The sequence below is a fragment of the Aphelocoma coerulescens genome, chromosome 3 (assembly GCF_041296385.1).
Source record: "Aphelocoma coerulescens isolate FSJ_1873_10779 chromosome 3, UR_Acoe_1.0, whole genome shotgun sequence".
In the NCBI taxonomy this organism is placed as follows: Eukaryota; Metazoa; Chordata; class Aves; order Passeriformes; family Corvidae; genus Aphelocoma; species Aphelocoma coerulescens.
In genome coordinates this window covers 64,888,874-64,913,167 of record NC_091016.1, presented here as the reverse complement: position 1 = coordinate 64,913,167, position 24,294 = coordinate 64,888,874, and the positions used below count along the sequence as shown (strand labels likewise).

At 41.6% G+C, this 24,294-nt stretch overlaps 1 protein-coding gene and 1 long non-coding RNA gene across 2 annotated transcripts in view; one reads left to right on the top strand and one right to left on the bottom strand.

Annotated features, from left to right (window-relative positions):
* The window catches only part of CNKSR3 (CNKSR family member 3), a 52,571-nt gene extending 34,987 nt beyond the window's left edge, over positions 1-17,584 (bottom strand). Inside the window, exon 1 of the mRNA XM_069010639.1 lies at positions 17,416-17,584. Coding sequence (XP_068866740.1) covers positions 17,416-17,467 — 52 coding nt within the window. The 5' untranslated portion in view covers positions 17,468-17,584. The remainder of the gene's footprint in view (positions 1-17,415) is intronic.
* A 379-nt stretch (positions 17,585-17,963) lies between these two features.
* LOC138107271 (uncharacterized) lies at positions 17,964-20,892 on the top strand. Its single transcript, XR_011149365.1, has 3 exons — positions 17,964-18,098; positions 19,124-19,250; positions 20,693-20,892. It is a non-coding gene; the product is annotated as an uncharacterized lncRNA (long non-coding RNA).
* Positions 20,893-24,294: the final 3,402 nt, after the last annotated feature.

Here is a 24,294-nt window from a genome sequence, read left to right as displayed (position 1 = left end):
GACTTAAGAAAACTATCTCTCTTCACAAGTGAAAGCTACTCTTGGTTTTACTATTTTCTGTAATAGTGACACAAGATTTTCCCAAAAAGACAAAACTCTCTATATAGAGTAACTGGAGTTCAGAAGATAGGGGGGAAGAAGAAACAGCTATACACTAATATTGAATTGCGATATTGATTTAAAGATAGAACCAAAGCTTTTACCAACTGGTTAAAAAAAATACAGCAAAGAATAGACCCTGGTAATACTAGGAAACAGATCACAGTGAATCACATGAATCGCACAGCTGCTCTCATGGGTTTAATAATCCAGCTTGAGATATTGACATCAAATGGAAAATTGCTAGAGTGAATTGATTTATAAATTGTACCTTTGGTTGACAATGAGTGAATTTGCATCAGACCTCCAAAAAGAGATTTGACATAGAGAAATGGTAGTATACAATAAACAGTGAAAAAGGCAATTCTATAATAGTTGAGAAGTTCATGGTATTTAATTCCAAAATTTCAACTAAAACTCAAAGTAGAGTTGACTTTTGTTTCTTTTTAATAGCTCCTTTTCAGATAATGCATTAAAAAAAAAAGGGGGTAGGGGAAGAGAAACTTATTTCTACCCTTTTCCACAAGGGGGTTCTTATTATGACTATTTATTATTATTTACTATTTTGATTATAGCTTTAAGACTTCAAATTAAAGGCAAAATTGAAATGCAATGTTACAGAAAAGTGAGTTGTGATGTCATGTCATGTATCTAAAAAGAAAAGGGGAAAAAATAGCCAGAACACAGCCTAATACAGCATAACACCATACAGGTTTAACCAAAAAAGTCTTTTTATAAAAAAGATACAAGCATGAAAACAGTAGGTCAGACACACTTCACTACACTGAAAGATAGATCACTGTGCCAGAACCAGAGAGAAAGGAACTAAAGGCTTTTCCAGTTTGACAAGGCATTCCCCCTAGGCATGAAAAGTAGGCCATACCAGGAAAAAAAAAAATCTGTTTTACTGCATTCCCCCCAGTCTGAAGGCAGGTATCAGAATACACATGCAGTCATGCTTTTCACCAGCAGAACTGGACTGGATATCTGTGCAAAGCTGTGGGGCCCTAGGCCACAAGCCCATGTGGCTTTGGTACCATCACACTCACTGGTATCACCCACTTCCCTAGAGACCAGACTGATTCATCCGTGACTGTCCAGGAGAGCTCCTCTATCTGAGACCTGACTCGTGCATCGTGAGACCCCCACACACTCCTCACTAGACTGGCTGCAGACCTCACTTAGGGATGTGTATTTCCTCACACCCATTAACAGCCCCAAAGAGAAGCCCAAAAGAAATCTTACTGCTGCTTCTAACAGATACAGATGTTTTCATTAAATCGATGCAACCGCAGAGGAAATACATTTCCCAGAATTTTCCAACTCACACAACTATGATGAATTTGTTGTGTGGCTTCTTTTTTATACCACTATTCTAACGCACACATTTTATAAGAGAATTTTTACTGAAAACAAGTCGTTAAAACACTACCATTTTGCTTATAGAAGTATAATAGCACTGAACATAAAATATTTCCAATGTTAGCTATGGAGTCATTCATAAGATTACAAGAACCAGATTTTTTTTTAAGGGAAACAATTTAATTTTGTTTTATTGTTCAAGTGAAATACATATTGCAGCTTAATCCATAGCAGCAATAGGAAATTGTTTCAGTCTCCAGAGGCAAAAACTCTAGAAGCTGTGGAAATTATGGAATTTGGACTCAAGTCTGTAATTCATTATATATAGCTGAGACCACCTCTTTAGTCTCATTCTTCCCATTGCCTGTCTCACTCCTCTCTCCAACAGCTCTGGTCCCCTCCTTTCTCACCTCTGATTCACAGAACGGGTAAAGTTGGAAGGCACCACGGTGGAGTCTTCTGATCCAACCTCCCTGTACCTGCACCATACTACCTGCCCCTTGCAGAAAACCTTCCAGGTCCATAGCAAAAGTGAGGAAAACCACAGGTGATGATGGGGTCCCAATGTGCCCTGGCTGTATCTGAGCATATTCTGGGAGGTGTGCCAGGGCACCAGAGAAACACTGCAAACAGCAGGCTGGACCAACATTCCCCAGTGTGCCACCTGGCAGCAAATGACACCAGACAAGGCACAGGTTTGGGGAAATATAAGTGCCATATGGGGGGGAACCATCTGCAGGACATTTGGGACCATGGATTTAAGGAATATAAGGTGCTTTAATAAGAGATAGGACATTGGGCAAAAGACAGTGAATGCCACAAAAGAAAGGACAGTGAGTGTGGTGTGGGATGTAGGGTCACACAGCTTGCCCATTAATACATGGTCCTACACAGACTGGTTAGCTGAACAATCCTATTTGACCCTCTAAACATTTGTTTGCAGAGGACAACACATAACAGATAGAGAAGCTCTCAGCAGTGTCAATACATGAAGTCCTTCCTGCATGACACTGCTCTCACCATATCCCAAGATACAAAATATTCAAGACACATCAAGTGCATTTACTGCCCAAGTGTTCAAAACTGGCTATACTGTGTCACATCAATGCCCCAGGTTGCTGGTCAGACTGGTCTTCTGGGACCCAGATGTTATTAACATAATTTGGTATAATATGTGACCTAATACGTATAAAATGTGAACAAAACATTTAACCTCTTACAAAGGGGTATGTCCTTTGGCAGGTTTCGCTCCAACCCTCACATCTCTTTAATCCAGTTTTCCAAGCAGCAGACATATGAAGTTAACCTCACAAAAAGGCAGCTCCCTACCACTGTACTTTTCCAGTTTACCTAACTTCATTATTACTATCAAGTAATTCATAATCAAATTCAAACAATTTTCACAACAGCACTAGACATAGGAACATTCATGGACAACTTAATGAGCCTTTTGCCTCATAAAGTCTTGGAATTTCAATTGTAATGTTAATGCATTCACAGTAACATGCAGTTTACACCAGCACTATCACAAGATGAAACTTCAAGATGTCAAAAATTCAAAGGTGTCTGAAAGAGGAAGTGTTTCTGCTTCACAGAGTTAACCTCAGCAGAATAGTCACCTGTATTTCCACCTATATTATCTTTCACCTACTGACACTTCAAAGCAGTGCTTCTTCAGTTCATTATTTTCATGAATTTAACTATTCTCTTTGTCTACATGGCATGGAATTATCAATTTTTCCTCATACTGAGATTTTTCTGTGCCACTATACAGTTGGGTGGGGTTTTTTTTGTTTGTTATGATTTTGTGTGAGTTGTTTGGCTTTTCTTATTTTAAGAACAATGTTACAGTTAGAGCTTGTTTTAGCAAAATATTATCTTCTTTGTAGGTTAACTTTTTTTCTTAGGGATGGCTTTCATACCAAACTAATTAATATTAAAAAAAAAAAATCATCATTCCCATGCTTGTGTCAGTTAACACAAATTCAATAGCTGAAAGGACAGGACCTGGTAGATAAAGGAAACCCTTACAAGAGGCACAACCAGGTAGACCTAAAAACACAACCTAAAACCTTCAAGACATTCATGGAGAAAATGTGTTAATCCAGTGGCTGATTCACCTTGTAAGCACCATATTTCTCCTGCATCCTAAAAATGATTATTCTCTATTTCAGTTATGCCAAACTTCACATCAGCCACTCTACTGCTGTATAGTAAAGCAGAAGGATTTTCTAAATTAGATTTTAAATAAGGCTGGATGGATTGGATAACATTTGTGAAAGTGGTACAAAACCACTTAACAGCCCCTCTTCTAAGAGATTATCAAGTGGACAATCTCCCCTTAAAGCTTTGAGTTCTGTATTTGCAAAACAGATGCACAAAAGGATGAAAATCCCATAAATGGTTTGCATTCTTAATGTCTGACACAATCTAGTCCTTTGGGAGCACACTACATGTGTACATGCATGCAATGTTACACAATAAAGCCCTGATGCTCAACCTGTAACATTACTTTAAACACCAAAAATAACCTACTGTTCTCCTGCTGTATTAGACGTGCAAAACAAGCTAGAAACACACAGATGCAAATGCTGTCCTAAAAACAATGGCTGCAACAATTTTTACACCTGTTTTTTAAACTCAGTATGCTCTCCTCCCCAGTTTCTATTTCGAGGGTCACCTAGACATTTTCTTATTTTTCTTCTACTTACTGCTCCACTTACATTTCAGATAGCATTCAGTGCAAAGAAAAAAAAAAAACCAAACAAGCAGCCCCTTAGTGCTCAGATTTTTTGGCAAACCAGTACCAAGAATATAAGTAATGAGAAGTATTAAACGCAAGGTTTCGTGTGAAACTGAGCATCTTGTACAGCTGTGATTAACATTATACTTGAAGAATGGGGTAGAAAGAAGAATGAAGTTATGTTTCATGAGCACTGTAAAATTTTCAACTCTTTTCTGGTCCCTGAAATACTGATTTGGAAGAAGTCTAGATACTTTATCCTAACATTTACATTGTTTTTTAACAATGTCATCTGATGGGTATAAGGGCTGCTTGAAACCAGAAGGCATTGAAGACTTAGAAGCAATGTTTACCCATTAATAAAAAGATATTACATCCAATCTAGAACTATCAAAAGTTTTATCTAAATGCAGTTGTTTGTTTTGACCAACAAGTTGTTTGAGCAGCCTTTCTGCTGGCTGCATACTGTATCTCACATATTACAGAGCCTTATTTCCAAGCTACCTAAAGAGATCAAACAACCTCTCCGAGTCCTCAGATCGGACTTCTGCAAATCAACTTGCCACATGGTCAGTATTGTGTAGCAATCTCCAGTCAGTGATTGACTTTTCAAACTTCCAAATCATAAGAAATTGCTCACTGTGCCCAAAGTAAGTACTTGGAAACAAATTCAGAAGTAATACTTCAGTGTGGTGCTTTGCAACAGAACCTGCAACCAGGTTGATCCTCTTACCCCTGAGAATGCCCCTATTTGTTAACTTTATGGAGATGGACTTTTAAGATGGTGATTTATGGAAGCTTGTTTGATTATTCTTTATTCTTTTCCTACAGGCACTGTAGTGACCTTATTTACACCCGAGTTAATCATTAGGTGTTACAGAAGGTGGAGAATGGTTGGGGAAGGGAAGAGAAGGGGGTGCAGAAGAGGAAGGAAGAGGGTTTACTTTCTAAATTAAAGGCATTTGTGATATCTAGTAATTATTGAAACAGCAAAGCAAGTGTCTCAAGTGTCTGTTTATTCAGACTTGGCTTTACATCCCCAAACCGAAACCGCTGCTGAGAGAGCAACACCTTCCCCATGTTCTCTCTACTAGAATTTCCAGGAAACCCACCAGCTCCAGCAGTGCCCTCTGCACCAGTAATACAGACTCGTAAGCAGAAAATTGTGAACAACTTATTTGCAAGCTGTCATCACAGAAGCCACCAAGCACTCCTGTCTTCTGCTTACCATTAGCTGGAAAAGAATGAGGGTTTTCCCCACAAGGGCTAAAACAATTAAATTGTTTTTAAAAAATGTGTGCTGTCTTTTGTCACACCTATAAGCATGTTCTTTACTGAGGGGAAAGGAAGTCCAAATACCTCTGAAAACTGTTATAAAAAAGCCAGGAGACAAGTAAGTTATGTCAACTAAGTGACAAGTTATCCAAGTAAGACCATTGTGACAGAACATCATCTAGGAAAGATCTCATTAACAAGAGAATACAAGGAATAAAGGGAAGTACAGCCACAAGAGGAAAGTTGATGAGAAATCGCTATTGAAAGTTTTCATTGCAGACATTCACCCCAAAGAGACCATTTAACTGACTTTTAGACAGTCACACAGCTTCAACTGCAGCAAGTACAAAAATGTCTTTGCATTTTTTCCTCTTAACGTTTATTTCAAATTGACAGAAGCAGCAGTATCTCAAAAGCAATCTACAAGAGAACATTAAAAGCATATAATAAACAGGGCAACATAGAAGTCTTCTTATCCCAAAGTTACTCCTTCTAGATATCCCATCCCACTCATGTGAAATAGAACAGACATTTATTTTACCCCAATGTTTTCAATTCTAAGAGATACAAAACTGTCTTCAACCTCTCGGTCTGCAGACACTAAACTTCAACTGCTGTAACCCATCTCACACACACACACACACACACACTAATCCTGCTGAAAAGATGCTGGAATGAGAGCCACAGAAACCAAAAATATGTATTTACTTGCAAGCCAGAGCTAACAGCAGCTCCTCAATCCCTGTTCCTAGAGAGGAAACTGCTCAGGCCTGGAGAGCTTATGGACAGAGGGGACAGGCCAGACCACCACCCACCTCCATGCCAAAACCCCCAGCAAGGGAAGTCTTTAGAGATGACTGCATGGCAAAACTTCCTGGCAAAGCCAAACTCAACTTGAAAAACAAACAACCCATCCCACCTGGAGGCAAAAATCAACCTTCAGTCCATTTTATCTGCAGTTGGGCTTCCATCAGCCCACACATACATCTCATCACCAAGCCTCTGCCCATCTGGTTTATTGTAACAAAGAACTTCACAGAAGCAGAGAGAATTACACTTCCAAATTAATAAAATGGAAGTAACTACAAGCACACTATTCAATCACATGCAATATTAATGATAAGCACAGTATTTACACAATGACTGCAGGCAACACAAAAGCACTGTCCTCTTCAAAGCATGCCTCCTAAGGTGACTGTTTCCATGCCTTGTCAGCTGTAATAGGTTATGGCCCTTCCATAAGGAAAATAAGTCAACATCTTTGCAGCAAGAATAATTTTTATATTCATTATTGGTCTTTGCTGGCCCTAAAATAAATACATCCTTCAAGAGGTCAAGCACGAAGCTATTTCGTTTTCCAAAAGCAGTAACAGTAAACCCTACATTTCTTGTTTGTGTGTCTAGCACATGAACCCTGTGTGCCTGATAACTTTATGTGCTTAATATGAAGCAACAACCCCTCCCACCCCATGGCCACCACACAATTAAGAGCTTGTCTTTCAAAAGTTGCAAGGTTTTTGTGGTTGAAGGAGTAGTTCATTAGTCACAAGAGCCCCTTTTCTTCAACTCAGACAATTAACACTCTGTTGCCTGTTCCCACAGTAGAAACAAAAAGAAACATTGCAAAACTGCCCGCCTCTTGTCTCCCAAGAAGAAATGGGATGATCCCTTTAATCTGGTTTGGCTGCCTTCTCACAGCACCATGTGGAAGTGTTTTGGCTGATTGCAGCAGGGTCCATTACTCACATCTGCCTCTCCTTTGTGTGTGCACCCTTGCAAACACTGTGATTACCGTTCCACCCATGAGCAAGTCAGGGAGCAGCCTGCTGCAAGGCAACAGCTGATGCAGTTGCCAGATAGTCAAGCTTTTGGATGACAACCTCCTCCATGGTTACAAAACATGGATGCCTAGCACCTTACCGTCTGACAGCCACCAGGGAGGAATAAATAAGCACAGGCACATGAGAATCACCAGTCATCAGTACCTGCTGATGAATGACAAGCTGAGTGACATTAACAAGCTGCATGACATGACATTAACAGAAATATGCTGATGGTGCATACCTCTTTCCATCATAGATCCCCAGGAGTCACTACTGGATTCTCCTAGGAGATGCTGTCATTACTTAGATGCATACATCATTTCATATCAAAAAGCCCCACAACATTTCCATCAGGAATTCTATCTTCTTAAAAGTTACTGTTTGCATTACTTTACGCAGCCCTCAGAGTGCCTTCCACGAACCAGGACGTAGTGCCTCGAGGCACCCAATACAACAGGCATTTTAAAGCACATCACAACTGGGTCAAAAAACAATGTTTATCAACTGAGCAGTCGAACATCAAATCTTTCAGCTTCTCCATAATTTTATAATCACTTTAAACCTCTAAAGCAATTGCTTGAAACAATCAGCTGCCTGACCCATTTTCCTTATTTCACATCTTTCAGCCTGAGTTATGATGCTACTTCCTAAAATAGCAGAGACCTCAGAGTTCAAGTGCAACACCCCAACCGTAACAAAGCCAAAGGTATCTTAAGATCACCAGTGGCAAAGCTGAGGGTTCTGTCTGAATCATACACAAGTCCAAAATACCATTAAACTGACCAGGAGACCTACCTCCTTCCTACACAAAAAGTAGAACAGGAGAGGGCAGGGAAGAGCCCTTCAAGTACCTCAGCCACTCCATCTGACATCCTCATTTTTTGTGATGATGAAGAGGCAAGATGTGAGCAGATATTCTACCCTCCTAGTGGGGTGGTGTCAAGCTATTTCTGACCCTCTGCTGAAGCTCCAAACAAGTCTCCCTGATATTTCTAAGCCACAACAAAGCACCATCAGATATTTGTAGGGAAGTCAGGCAATTTGATTGATGGCTATTTGCATATTTCTCACAGCTAAACTTGGTTTGGGTTTTGTTTTTTTTTTAAAGATCTGTTACAGAGTACAGTTTTTTTGGTCCAACTTTCAGACCGTGCATAATTCCAAGGTGCAAAAAGCATTTCAAGGGAGGGACCATGCATATATGGCTAACAAAGCTGCTAGGGGGATAATGTAGGCAGAATGAAAATAGTTTAAATATTAACAGAAAATTAGTTTTCAGAAATTAACACATTTTTGAGAACACCCACTGACAGGGAAGAATATTAAAGAGTAAAATACGATTCAATAAAGCCACAAAAGATAATTAAGTTTCCAACTATCATTTCAACACTCTCTTAACCCTTGGAAAAGGGAGGATGATATTGGACAATAAAATTTACATGCATTATGCTCAATTATACATGTGTTAGAAACCACACAGTCCATTCAGTATTCTGCAAGCCATGTTAATTTGAGCAAACCTGCCAAGTGTGCACACAACCTGACAATCTTGGAAATTATCATTTCCATGAAGGGCAGCTCAACAAAAGTCTCCAGACACATCTAACACAGGACTGACTCTACTGGGAGCTGGAATTCCTCTCCAGATACATCACCTTGAGAAGACAGTAATAATCTTACTACAATAAAAGCAGGCACACATCGTTGCTACTGGTACCATGGCCCCATCCAACAGGATTGTCCAACTGTCAATTGTCTTGTTTGAAGAGATGATTTATACACCAAAGAACCTAAGCACCATGATGTGGTCTGAGAAGACATGTTATGAGGAGATAAAACCAAAACCAGTAAGATATCACAATGTTATCGGCAGGTTTGATTTCCTTGTTTCAAACACAGATTTCTTTATCTAATGTTATTGTCTGAAATAGTGTGAAGTAGGTATAGTTAAGAGAAAAGATGAACTCTTTTGAAATACAAGGAAACAACTATAATGCTTTTATGTTGACACAGGGATTATATTTCACAAGAGGTAATTGTAATATATAATAATTTGAACAAAGTCCAAATACTACAAGAAATACTACAAATTTTGATGAGAAAGAATACAAACATACAGAATTTATAGCATATTTATCTTTTGTCTCCTCTTTCTTCCAAAGTTTCCATTACAGCTCGCCTTAAGAATGCCAACAATTACTAAGTGTAACTTTTGCCATAATACTTTTATAATTGCGTTCGGTGAAATTGACAGAATACAAAGAGAATCCAGCACCTTGCAAAGGATGCAAGTGAAGCAGAGAATACATATCTTGACTAGAACCAGACAGGGAGGAAGAAACAAGTCTCATGCCAGAGTAGGTATGTGTATTTCACTAGGTTTCCACTTTTCCTCTGCAATACTCTCTGGGCACATCTCCATCCACTACACATGTTTTTCAGGCCACATACTTCAGGCATGTCTGAACATGTTCTTAGAGCCCTCCCTACTCAGGGCAAGTCCTTTTAAGGGGGGCAGAGGAGGGAAAATAAGTCTTCATCTCTTTTTGTTCCCTTCTCCCTCGCCACCCCCATGGCAAAGCACACATCTCAGCAGTGCAGTGCTAAGATACCCGCTCAGGTACAGAGTTCTGCCTCCTGCAAAACCCTGAGTCCTTCTCTTCTGGCTTGAAAAGCACCTGTACCAGAGAAGATCTCTTATATTTAATGACAAAATGGGCTTATTGGAGAGCTTTTAATAGAGTATTCACCCAGCCAAATTCATTTCACTAAAACAAGACTCTGTGAGATAAAGAAACATAATGATAAAAGGATGGCAACCTAAGCAACATTCATTTTGCACACCCAAGACAGAGACATCAGGTTGATTAGCCCAGAAGCGTGTACCAACACTTGCTTAGCAGAAGCCTTAGCCCTTGATGAGCACCAATTAAGTTCTTTGCTTTGATCAAGGCGAAAGATAAGATCACATTTATGCCACAAAGCTTTGATTGCAACAGCACACCATACACTTTGCTTGCCTACACCTAACTACCAGAGTAAGCAACAGTCCAAAAAAATATTTTGTCATTACAGTGACAAAGAACACTCTTCATACAAAAGGGTTCATAGAGAAGCACGTATAAGAAACTACTTTAACACAGCACTGATAAAGTATTACAACAGAATTCAGACAGATGCTGAGTGCATGACTGTAGAACAGAGTTACAGAGGTCAGCAATCTGTTCTCCCAAATCAAACACAGATGCTTGGTTTTGTCCAGCATGTGTGATGTTTGATGAAAATTAGCTACATTTCATAATATCATAAATACCTATTTTAATAGGTAATGAATGTTTAAAGCCAGTGAAACAGATCAGGCTGATTCAGTGTACCTCCTGCAGATCCTCCAAGCTGTGAAACATTATTGCTTGTACTCTGAAAAGATGAAGGCAAGCATATGGAGACCCACAGGCAATTTCCTCACGCAAAGGAAGCATGGCCCAGGGATCTGAATGATAGACTCAGACTCCGAAGTTATCTCACGCTGGTAATGAGAACCCAAATGGCACAAGGACTCTCTACCATGTCTAACATCAGTCACAGACCCACAGTCAAACAGCATTTTTATTTGAATCTCCTGTCTCTTACTGCAGCCCTGTGAACAAACACACTAAAATCTTGAGCTATCCCATGACCACAAGCAGCTGGGGCCTGAAGAGCTACCATAAACTTGTGAGAGGTTGCTATAGAGACCCCAGTTCAATTAACACCTGTCCACCCTTCCTTTCCTCTCCTCAAATGTGCGTCAGTACCTCACTACCTCCTCCTTTTGACAGGACTTAGATATTTGGGGGGTGGGGAGGACAGAGCAAGGAGAAACACTGCAGACACATCATTCTTCTACAAAGGCAAGACTTGACTATGTGATACTATCAGGAAAAGTCAAGGTACAAAGTCAGACTAATATCATCACTTCTATGGAAAATATACAACTGAAATCAACTTTTTTCACTTAATTCACAGGTACTGTTTAGACTTATTCATTAATATGCCTTCTGTGTGAAGCATCAGTAAAAATCTTGTCCTAAGATGATACAGCAAGCCAAAAACTGAGCAGTCTTGCCACCTCTTCTGCAGTTCTCTGTGACTAGTCATCATCTGTTAGACATGCCTGGAAGGAGCTCCAGGACTTAAACCAGGCAATGCAGAAATTTTGATTTAAGAGACAAAAAGGAACACACCACCCAAAACCCGCCACATACTTTTGAGTGCTTGCTAACAGGCTGTATGCACACATCACTCATAACTTGAATTCATCCTGCAACACGTGTTGAGTAGCAGCTTTTTGTTGCGGTCGTTTACTAAAGAAAACAAATCATCATGGCAAATTTCAACATACATTTTTATCCAGTGCCCTGTACTTTGTCTTCCTGTAGCTCTTGCAATATGCTAAAGAGTATAAAAACAGGGAGAGGCATGATTCCCATTCAAGAAGATTTGCATGCTGAAAACACAGGGTTCCAGGCAAGAAGTGCAAGGAAAGAACACATAACAAGAGTTCTGAGAATCTGGAGCCCACACAGTATTTCATCAAAAATGAGGCTTTTCCTTCGGAAGTCCCCAACAACAGATACAAATTACTTTCTGTCCCTCAAGGAAAAGTTTCAAAGAAAGGAGAAAAGCAGCCTACACACTGGCCAATTTCTGCACCTTTAACTAGGCAGTTTCACTACCTTCTATAAAGTCACAATCAACTTCCCACCAATGCCTGTTGTGATTTTAGCTATTAAAATGATGCTTTTCCATACATTATGCTGACAGCATTCAACTTTTAGACTTTCTGATGTTTGGTTATAGTAGTTTGAACAGCAACTTAATGGCAAATAAACAGAGCTGACTGTGAATACGAAAAGATCAAGGGGAAAAAAAAATCACAACCCAAAAGCAGCTCAAGAAAGTGCAACACAGCAAACAACCGTGAAAACGTGATCTAAACACATGAACACAGAGGCCACCTTTGATTTATTTTTCCATACACATTCACTCATCTTAGCAGCAATGCATGAATAATTTTAAGACTGCAGTAGTACAAACTTGTTGTGCAAGTTTTTACTTTGTTGCAGCCCACAAATAAATATAAATAGATGTATTTAGTATATTCCACCTTTTGCTAGTAAAACATTATGGGCAAGCTCAGCTCTACAAAGAGAGGTTTCAATACCATTTTCTGATCTATTTAACAAATACTATTACAGTGTATTTTTTAGGTAACCAAATAAACATTAGGAAAGAGGAAAGGGATTCTTCTGTATCCCAGTTATGGGCAGCTCTCCCTGCTATTCCTCACTAAAAGTAAAATATTCTTCTTGTCTTACAAAATAACCAGGGGTTTCTTAGTATTAGATTTTCCCAAACAATTTGAACACAACAGCATTCACTTGAGAGTGTCTAACATGGAAAGCTAAAAAATAACTCCAGTGCTAAGCATCACCCATATTTGTTTCTAAAACCCAGCTCTGGTTTGCAGCTCCCAGCACACACAGTTAACAAGACTGACCTTGTTGAAATCTCCCTGGGTAAGCAAGATAGCTCTAAAAAAAGAACACCAGGCCCTCACGATTAATTGCTAACTATTAATAAATTAGCATATTTCTCCCTCTTCTCCCAGACATATCTATAAATGTAGTTGCCCAACAGCTTTACCAGGAATGGAAATCTGAGTATTTCATGACATAACAGATGGAAGAATAAGTAATGTCCATGAACTACTGAGAAAGGGAATAACTGAACCAGGAGCGCAATAATGAGCCCAAAGCAGACGCGTGATCCCCAGCTGAGTCTACAGCTCCAGCGACAAAGGCCAGACTGTAATGGAGCCTCACAACAACAGAGGCTGCTAACTAACCACAAGCATGTCAAACTGTCTTTACCGTGTAAAATTTGGTTCAAAGTCACAACTCACATAAGTATGTGAAGCCTGGGGAAAGGGGGAAGAGACAGATCAGGCTGTCAGGCAAACAAAGAGGAGGCACAGGGATGTTCTCTAAGACGTCGGTGACATTTCTCACACAGGAGCTCTATGCCAAATGCTGCTTTCTTCTTCTTCTTCTTCACATCTTTCGAGGAATGACCTTAGCTGAGGGGTATCCAGCAACCAGGGGCTTCTGAGACCAGAGAAAGTTTCACCGTACCATCAAATCACTCTGTCTCCTTCAAACTGTTGTTATGCCAGTAAAATAAAGTCACTTTTATATCGTGTATTGCAGATGTGCTACAACTTCCATGGCCACCCACCTGCCCTGCAACAACCTGAATAACTCTAGGAATACCTCCTGAGGAACTCTGGAGAAATTCAAGCACACAAGAGAGTGCTGTAATATACAGGTGAGGACTTTGAGCCCCTGAGCATCTTGCACTGCACAAAAGCAAGATCACAGGGCAACTACAACACCATCCAGATGTTAGGCTGTACCAAACAAGGATCAACTCAAAACAACCCAGAAAAACAAACCCCAAACACATCTTCTCAGCCTAGTTAGGAAACAGTGCAGACAATATTGTTCAAAGAGCATAAACTCCATGCCAGCCCAGCCACAAGTAAATCAACACAGCATCCTAGGCAAATACATACCTTTTCGTGATTGGATATGGCCCCCAAATACTATCCAAATTCATTGCACTGTAAGAGAAACCTAAAACTACACCATCACTTCTTCCAGACAGAAATAGGGGTGGTGCTTATAAAAAAATATATACAGATTGTTTTCAAACATTGATGCTGTAGCTAAAAAGTTATCCTATCCTTGGTCAAAGCTTGAGAAATGCTTCATGTACACAGAAAATTGCTAGCAATAAAGGCACAAGTCTTCCTCTGCAGCTTCAGTTTAACTAGACCAGCTCTTATTAGCTGCATAGCCAACTATTGACAGTACAGCGCCCTGTGCCAGAAAAAACACACTTGTTCACAAAAAATAGCAGCATTCTAGTCTGAATTAGCAAGAGAAGACAAGCAACTGTGTTTTGTATCAGCTGTTATTGGTAACAATGAACAGAGCACTTTTTATTTAAAACCTGACTACAAATATCTAAAAATATTTATGTTCAGCTTACTATTTCTTGATAGGTTCTATTCTAAATTCTAGATAAATGTTTTTTACAGCATTTACCAAGGACTGAACAACTCAAAATCACAGAGCAAAACTCTTCAGAACTAGAGTTCCCTTGTTAAAAAAAGTTACTTAAAAGCAACTCAAAAAAAAAAAAAAAAGTAAGTTGACCAAGAGTAAATAAGCTGTCCAGCAGTGGTCATACAGCCCACTTTGGGATTTTGCTTTTAGGGGTTTGTTTCATGGAAAAGGGGATGTTTCACGATTCCTTTTGATCTGGAAAAGTTATTTAAAAAACTTTAATTTATCAAAGTTTGACTGTAAAAAATTTGGAAGGGGGCGAGAGAAGGGGAAATGTTCCTGGACAAATATTCTGTTTCACATTGAACATTAAAATGGACTGAATCAGACCTCTTATCTCCACCATTCTCTACATTTTGCCAAGACATTTTTTATTGTTGTATGATAAGTAAGAATCATCATCTGCAAAACCAATCTCCCCACTGAGAGCTGGCATCTCCCAGCAGTTTTTTACATCATGCTCCTAAAATACATCTCCATGGCACCACAGCACTAACTACTGGCAGCAGATATCACCAGCCTAATAATTTTCCTAAGAGTTCAACCAGTTCAGTAAAGATCATGGCATCACTTCTCACAGAAGGCACGTTTAAGCAAACAAACAGCATAAGCAATCACTTGTTTCATAAAACTAATCTTGAGAATTAAATATAATCATAAGGTAAAATAAATTGGTCTTGGTCAAACATGAAACCCAGTGGTTGAGAACTACACAGTAAATAACTATTTCAGATTGAAAATAAACTATGAAACATTGTGCTAATAAGGCTGTTAGCTAGCTATTAAAGTGTCTATTTTCATGTGCAGAGATGAAAGTATAACCATAAAGAAAAATTTTCCACATGTCATTTCTTTATTATGGTCTTGTCACACAGGGAGTGGCATAAAATGACTCTGTGTACTAAAGAAGTTGAACACTTACCTAGAAACTGAAAAACAACAGCACAAACAAAAGTCACCAGCAGTCTTTAATTTATTCCTTTACATTTCAAAGTACACGTGTTTGCATTAGTCAGAAGATCCACCTCCCAACTACAGCCAGCCCTTAAATTATTCTGCATAACACTAATTGAGGGTCCAGCTGAAGAGTTACCTGTTCAAGGAACCTGCAAGAAAGGAAGCCAAGCATGCTTAAGAATAATAAAGGCTTTTAAAGTGATTAGCAGGTTTACTCTTAAATCTGGCAAGGTAACAAACTTTCAGCACCCAAGAGAAAAAAAACACAATGAGGGAAAAGTTTTATACAAGTATTCCACATGCCAAAGCAAAAGGCTTATTTCATTGGAACAATGCACTCCTGTTTAAACCAATACCAAGCATAAAAAAGGAGAGATCTTTCTGTGGAAGTTATTTATATGTTAACGCATAACTGCACAGCACGTTTGTGTGGAATCCTCTCCTCACAAAGGCTGCTTGGACAGTCCCTCACTGGCACCGGCCCCTTCACACACATGCTCACGCTCAGGAGGGCTGGGAGTATCCATCTCTCGCTGTCTGAAAACACGAGCCTGCTTTCCAAATTTGCCTCAGTTTTGAGCCGCGCTCTTGCCAAGTGCTGACCACAGGCACGCAGTCCAGTGAGCATCATGGTCCTGAGACACGGCGGTAATGGCTGCTGCTTCTAATCCGGGCAAACTTTCACCTCTCAGAACATTCCTAACTTCTCATCAACTTAAACTCCAGCTAAGCCTGTGAAAGCACTTTATGTAACCAAAGAGGATCACACTAAAACATAATGCTACAAGAAAAAAAAAAAAAAAAAAAAAAAAAGACGTACGCTCCAGAAGTCATAAATCCCTCACCTAACTCATAGCTCTACTTCCCTTTTGATTCATTCCCTGAAGAGCGGGAACTGCGACATCAACACCCCGGTCGGCATTCGGAAGGCACTCGCAGGGTCCAAGCGGAGCATGACAAGGCGGGGCTGAACCTGCCCTCAGAGAAAGCCCCGGTAACACCCAGCGCTGCCGAAACGCCCGCGGCAGGAGCGGGGCGCCCGCAGCCCATCCCGCCCCCCGGAGACCCCGGGGCCGGGCGCAGGAGCAGGCGGGCTTCGCACAGCGGTCCCGCCGAGGCTTTCGCTGCTATGTCAGCACTGCGAACAAACCTCGAAGCAGAGGAGGATGTTTTAGTAGGCGGGAGAGGGAGAGATACAAGCACACAGCCGGGAGATGAGAGGTGGGAGGGATGGATGGATGGATGGACGGATGGATGGATGGACGGATGGATGGATGGACGGATGGAAGGACGGAGGAGCCGGTATTCACCTCTCCGAGAGGGAGCACAGCGCTTCAGTCCCATCACCGCTTAACAGGATTAAGACTTCTTGCTTACTTGAGCTAGTTTAAAAACTTCTTGCTTAACTTACAAACCTGAAGTTTTTCCGACCCGTGAATGGATTTCGCTTGAGAAGCTGAAAGTTAACTTTCATGGGACTTTTCCGACCTAAACGACTCCGTGATTTCACGATCCTACCTGCCTGAAAGAGCATGGTAACCCCTCTCTCCATGCAAGCAGGCTGGCCAGGACGAACACAGCGAGAAGGGGACCGAGCTATGGGTAGAGACCGCAGTGCATATATATATATATACACACGTACCTCGAGTCAGCCAGTTTCGCTGCAAAAACTTTCCCTTTCCCCATGTCAAAGAAAAAAAAAAAAAAAGCAAAGCAAAACAAAACAAAACCAAAAATCCCGCAGGGAGAAGCAGGCACAAGCAGGCACGGAGCGCCGGCAGGAGGGCGCGGGAAGCCGCCAGCTCCAGAGCACCACGCCGGGGAGTCCCGGGGCTCGGCCGGGGCTGGCGCTGGCAAAGGCCGCGCTCCCCCGCCGCCCACGCAGCCGCCCCGCCGGGCAGAGGAGCCGCGGCGGCAGCGGGGCACCCGCAGCGCGCCGCCGGAAAGTTCCCCCGGCGCCCAGACGGCACGGCCAGCTCCCTCTTACCCTTAGTCCAATCCACCACTTGCTTCGGGCTCCACCTGGTCACCGGCTCCATGGCGGGTCCAAGCCCGCCGGCACCAGCCCCCGCGACAGACCGCAGCTCCTCCGGCCGCGGACTCGCCCCCTCTCACGCTCCCATCCCGGCAGCGCCGCTCCGGGCCGCCCCCTCCCCGGCCCGGCTCCTCCTGCCGGCCACGGCCGGGCCCGCCCCGCTGCCGCTCCGCCCCCAGGTGCCGTGTTCCGCCCGGCCCGGGCCGGCCTCGTGCTTGGGAAAATGCCGAGAAGAAGCTTCCTAGAGTTCGCGCTCCGACCGGTCCGGAGAGACGGCGATTCGGGAGTCGCCCGCCGTCCTTCCGCGGCAGCGGCGGGCGGCCCGTGGGGTGGAGCGGCGGCCAGGCGCTGCACCCGCTTCGGTGGTGGCTCAGTGTGAGTCACAGCCTTGGGGCAAGTTTAGCAGCAACTGCAGAGTGCCCTGAACCACGCTTGTCCCCGTATTGGCATTTGGGGGTTTTATTTCTGAATCCCTCGCTTGAAAGCGTCCTTGGGTGTGGAGGCCGTTTCACCAGAGTTTACTTTTGTTTTGCTGCCTTCTCTTGGGAGCTGCGTTAAGCCATCAACTGCACCTCAGACTCGCTTTCCTCAAGGGAAATGTGTCGCTTGTGTCCTGGCTGCTTCCCGAAGCCCATGTAAGCGCAACTGAGTGTCAGCCTCTTCTCAGAGGTTAAAGGCTGACCTCCAGAACTGTGTGCCCAGCACACCGGCCTCTGCCATTCCCTATCACTGGGCACCTCAGCCTTGCAAACGCTTTTCCATGCAGCAAAGAAACATGAAGAAAGCAGAGGTTTTTATTGTGTCTATCACAATACTGTCTGGTTCAGCAGCAAATTCCAGCCTGAAGCCCTTTTGTGGCATGCACAAAGGTCCCACTGCTCCTCTTCCTCAGTGAGAAAGAGCAGAGTAAACTCTGCTGTGAAAATAAGACTGTGAAATTTTAACTTGGCAATGTTAGAGAGTGGGTAAGCAGCTGGGATTTGAGACTGTCCAGTATCCCACTGTTTTAATCGTCTCCCATCTCGACCCATCTGTTATCCCCAGTCATGCAGTTGAAATGTAAGCTCTCTGGGACAGGGGTTATCAGGTCCATGCGTGGCTGTGCAGCGCCCAGCTGTGCAGTGCCCAGTTTTCCCACCGCAGCACAAACAGCTGCCTTCTGGCATGCGCTGATGCAGACCCCTGTTGGAGTCAGGAAGAATTTTAGTTCTAGTTCTAGTTTGGGGAACCACTAGTTTTTAAAAAAAGGGGGTGTGCATGTATACCTAAAAAGTATAATTTCTTCTTTCTTTTTATGTTACATAGTGGCTGAAGGTATATTTTTAGTTCTTTATTATAAGGCAAACTTGTTCTAGCTGATTTATTTATTTGTTTTCTAGTTTGTGGAATACGAAGGCTGTCAGTTAACCTCTCTGCCTATTTGGAAGATTAAAATGCAGTTCCTCACAGCTTTAATATTGGTGCAACAACCAAAAGTTTCCTGATTCCCCATTGAAGCGTGTGCCATTCATGCTGAGAAAACAACAAAACAGCAGCTCTCCCCCTTCGCAGAGGCCCGAGTAAACAGATGGGCCTTGCTATGTGCCCTGCTAATGGTTTCACATGGGGTAATGTAACAGTGCTTCTGTTTTAACAACACAGATGCTTCCCTCCGTTGCAGGCAGGATAGCAAATGTCTCTCTGGCCGTTGGTGTTTGGAACACTCATCTGCTGTCATCCTTCTCTGTCACACGTCTTGGGCCAGTCTCTCTGCCTGCTTTGGGTCTGATGAGCACCGTACTTTGTGGGTAAGGCATGCAGAGGTGGTCACTTGCTAGAAGACTGCCAATCCAACAAATCCATTATTAATAGTCAGTTAACACTGTCTGCATCATTAATTGTTGTCTTCCCTGATGGGGGAGATGTTCAGATTTTTGCCAGGAGAAAAAAGGAGGTGAATGGGACTTCATGCTTCTCAGTTTCCAGATGGGTGTTTATTAATTCTTATCTAAGGAGTACAAGCCACTGGCATGGCTTAGACATAGCACAGAGCAGAGAATGCAGCAAGAAGACAGCTTATCAAGATCTCACAGCCTTTTTAAAGGTAAATTACCCAATGAAAGCTTAAAATGCAAGATATTTTCACTTTTTTACCAATGTCCAACAAGTTCCTAAATCATGTAGACAGGAACTGCGGAATTCTGTATCCAATCATCCCAAACCACTATTGCTGCAAAATATGGAGTTAGTGAAGAAGGAAAAAGAAGCTTTTAACTACAACTTAACCTCCATTTTGAGGTTTTCTACTTCTATCTATTTACTATGCAAATAGACCTAAAAACTCTAAATTTTTCACCCTGTGATAATCTCACATAGTATTCTATCACCTAATTTACACCATTGTAGGTTCAAATTCTTCCCAGATGCTAGGCAAATTTTCCCATGGACAAAGGTCAGAAACAGTACTGTCCAGGGGAGTAAAACCTTTCAAAACAGGCAGAGAAATATTCTCTGCATTCTAGGTTCCCACAGTCAGTATTTTTTGTAATTTTCAAAGTGACAAATCTATTAATTTATTTTTTAAGCAGGACAACATTGCAGTGCCTCTCTGTTCTTTTATTACATGATGCCCCCCAACATCAACTGCTTTACAGCCTGCTCTGGACAAATGAAATGGGGCTGACAGGGAAAGGTAGTGTGTCTCCTGTTTCTCAAAAGGATCCTAGCCTGTGCTACTTTTTTCAAGCCCAGATTGCAGCTGCCTTTGAGTTGATCTTTCTCATGATTGCATCACCTTAATCTGATCTTTATTTGAGATGAGATTAACTAGTAGTCAACTGGCATGATGCAATTAGAAGTTCTGTTTATAAAACATTTTTGTTAAAAAAATACTCATTGCCAAAAGAAATAATAATAATTTTTAAAAACCCGAACTCTGTCTGATTTCTAGCAATGCCAGATTAAAAAATGACATAAATCCTTTGCATGTCTTCAGATGCTCTGTAGGTTAGTTTATGAGATTTTAGCCAGTATCAGCTATTAGGAAAGATATCCATTCCTTTTCTCTGCTTGCAGCCTTGCATGGAGTTCATTGCTCTGCCAAGGACCCAGCTACCAGCTCTCCAGAAGTGCACGGTTTTTCTTTTGTTACCATTTTCCAGTGGTAAAAGTGATTTGATTTGAGAAGACAATTTGGACCAATTGTTTGCTGATTCCCTGTTTTGTTTGTCCTTTTTGCTTCCTCTTGCAGGCCAGGTTTTCAAAGGGCTCTCAGGCTAGTTTGCCTAACAACAGAGAGCTCAGTATGGACCATGATCTTGGTTTCACAGTCTAAAACACAGCAATATTCACCCTCCCATCACCCCAGAGGAGAGACAAAAGAATATTTTATCTAAACCCGCAGCCACACCCCTGTCAAGATGGCAGAAGAAGCTACACAGTGTTTGTCACCTTCAGGCTTCTGTCCTAACAGCTGATCAGCAAAAGGAGGGCAGATGACTCTCTGCAACAGAAAGTCTATGGGAATAAATTACCCTTTCAAGAAAAACAAAAAAAAAGTGTATTTGGATAATTGGAAAAGCTTAGCATCATTTCATCATCTATATTGGCTGTACTCTGGCTTAACAGTGCATTTATCGTTTTATCTAAGCACCGTCTGGTTGACCCTGCCTCTAAGGCCATCGTTTTCCATACCAAATCTGTGAGCTACCAGGTTACCTGCCTGGACCTGATTTTTTTGTGTCATATAGATAGTCATATGCTTGACAAAGTAACCAAATCGACAACAAGGATGGCATCCAAGTTTTTAACTAGCATGAGGGTGAGAGGCAATAGATGATCTAGCACAAAAACCTGCTGAAACAGAGAGAACACACCAAAATTCCATGAACAGTTGAGAGTTAAGTGAGTTTGGACCAGGCTATCTCTTCACATTACATTGCTGCTTTTGTCCTCTGGCTGCTGCATCTCAGTCTGTTGCCAGACTTACTACCACTCACCAGAGCTATGCCTCAAGCCCCTTGGTGTTGTTCAGATTTGCACAGACAGCAGCAGCCCCTTTCTCTAAGAGAGGTAACTGCTGCTACTCATCTCTAGAGGGATAAATAAACAACTGTTTAGCCAAAAAGTCACATACCAAGTTCAAAAAGTGTGGGTTTTGTTCAGGGCCACAAGAAGTTAATTTTCAATTAACTTGAAAAAAATTTTAGGGGCGTCAGCATATTGCAGTTTGTATTTTTGAGTGGAAGGGATGTTTATGTTTGGCAAAGCATGGTCTAAGAAAGTTTTACGTTATATTACATTTTAATGACATTATTCATGAAAAGCTCAAGATTTATTTATTTAATATTCATAGCTGAAAGCTGTGAAAATTGACAGATTTAAAGTGTCCGGAACAAAAGCCTGTATATGGGTAGAAAATTCACTCTTTGCCTCTATTGATAATCCACAGATGAGCAATTAGGTGACCATCCCTGACCTTTTGTTAGTCATAGTGCTTCAGAGACCACCTCAAGTACTGCCACTACAAAAAAAAACCAAAAAAAAAAAAACAACCCCACCAAAACAAAACAAAACAAATTAGTATTTACATTTTCAGGCATTACCTTAATCACACACAGAGGCCACAGAAGCCAGTAGGACTTCTTTGCTCAACAGCAAGAAAATCTTACCCTACATACCTGGATCAGAGAACTTCCCGGTAAGGTCAGTGAGTATTAAAGTTCTTTTGGAAATTGCAACAGGTAACTTAACTGAGTCAGAGTGAGTCAAGTTCAGAACTGGGTTTGGTTCTATAAGCATGTAATTAAAAAAAACTCACACTATGGGAAACTGTTGTTGCACAAGAATCAACATCCTATTTCTCACTTTGATAGCAGTACTATTAGTGATGGATCTCTTCTATACATGACAGTGTGGGAGATCTTGGTGTAGCCTGATGAGAGAAATAGGCCTGCCTAGTGATATTTTGAATACAAGGTTATGGTTGGTTTATTAGTAACCAAAGTAGGTTAGGAAGACCTATATATATATAGCTGTATTTGTAATGTCTCTATCAGATTTATTGTAGATTTATTTTTTTTTCCCCATAATAAGGTTCCTGCACTACTTATTTCCTAAGGATCGGAGTTTGAGTCCTGTATTTGGATTGTGCTTGTTACCTTCCGTTCAGCTTTAAAACAACCTACACAAAGCTCCTGGTTGGGTGAAAGTTGCCACTGCCTGCTGCTATAGTTGTATATATATGTCTACATATAAATATACGTGTGTATATGTACACTGATGACTCTGCACGAAACTGACACAGGCCGTAAGGAGAAAGGTCTTCTCCTGAAATTTTTCCTCAGAGCAAAATCCTATAAACTCTATTGAGTATATTTTTTTTCCTTCAAGAATGCAGATATGGGACTTGAATTGCCACATGTTGGCATTTTTAATCTCCTAGGTGGTTTTATTAAGTGGATCTCAAATCCCCGCATAGAAATCATTTCCTCCAATGTACCTTGTACTAAGGTAGCATGTTTAAGAAGAGGATCACACACCTGTTTTGCAAAACATAAATGTTTTAAAAATGTATTTCATAATTAATAGAAATTAGGTTATACATTTAATTTGGTCTACCTCAGGTCCCTTTACCTGGCTATGAAACTACCTAACTCTCAGGTAAACAAAGCACAAAAGAGATTTGTGTAAAATTACAAAGCTCACCAATATCAACATATAAAGTGAAACTTAAAGTCCAATGACAGCATTTTTGTATAGAAAAATAAAAAAAAAAATATTTTATCTGGTCTTCATTTCCCTGCCCAAAAGGCACAGAAGATGAAGGATTGGATTTGATTTGAACATACTTCGTCAGTGAGTTTGATCAGCTGCAGAAGATTGACGTTCCCAAATGGAAAACAAACAACTTCTGGAAGTTTAGCACTAGCAAGGAGACATTTATGCTGCTAGAGCAGGAAAACCACTTTGCCAACTTACCAGAAGCAGTGTCTGCCCCACCAGCTGTGGATGTTTGTCCAGCAGTCATTAATCACAGGCACACAGAGGCAGAGCGGAACCCAATCCTGCCTGGTGCCTGGAGGGGTGGAGGGAGCGAGGTGTGGCACAGTGCAGGTGGAGCAGACGTGGCATGGCTGAGTTCCTGGCTCTGGACCAGAGGAGGGGGCTGAGGTACCATTCAGCTCCCTTCAGGCACCACACTGCTCAGAGCTGAGGAAGCGTGGGGAACGAGGGTGCAATGGGCAGGTGGTGCAGGAGGAAGAGGGGTGCTGGAGCAGATGGGATGTCTCCACCACCCCTGAAGCCACACACAGGTGGTGGAAACCTCCTCCTGCTAAGGGGGTACCTGTGGGCCCAGGCAGAGAAGGCCATCTCTCATGTATCAGTGGTACTGCCTGCACAGCCTGTGCCATATTTGCCTGGAAACTTGCTCAAAATAAGGTCTTAGGAGATAGGAATTTACAGAAGGAAAACCAGAGTTACTCCTATACGGAGCATGCTGATAGTCCTTTGTATATTGTATTTGAAGACCCTTATTCAAGAAGACTATGTTCTGCCTAAATCACCCTAACACTTCCTCCCCCTCTTACTTAAGTCTTCAGACATCAGAAAACAACAGCCAAAGGGATTTAAAGCCTGGCTGGCTGAATGTGCACATGCAACAGTAGAACCATGAGCTAGAAACATTTCTTTTAAAAAGCTATCTGACCTTGACAAGAAATGTTTTGCTCACTTTTGCTGTCTTCTTGCTCCTCCTTTTTAGAGGATATTAGATATACAAGTATTTTAATTCACCCATTTTTCTTAATAGCCTAAATTTATCTGCAGACTCTGAAATGTAAGAAAGGCGCA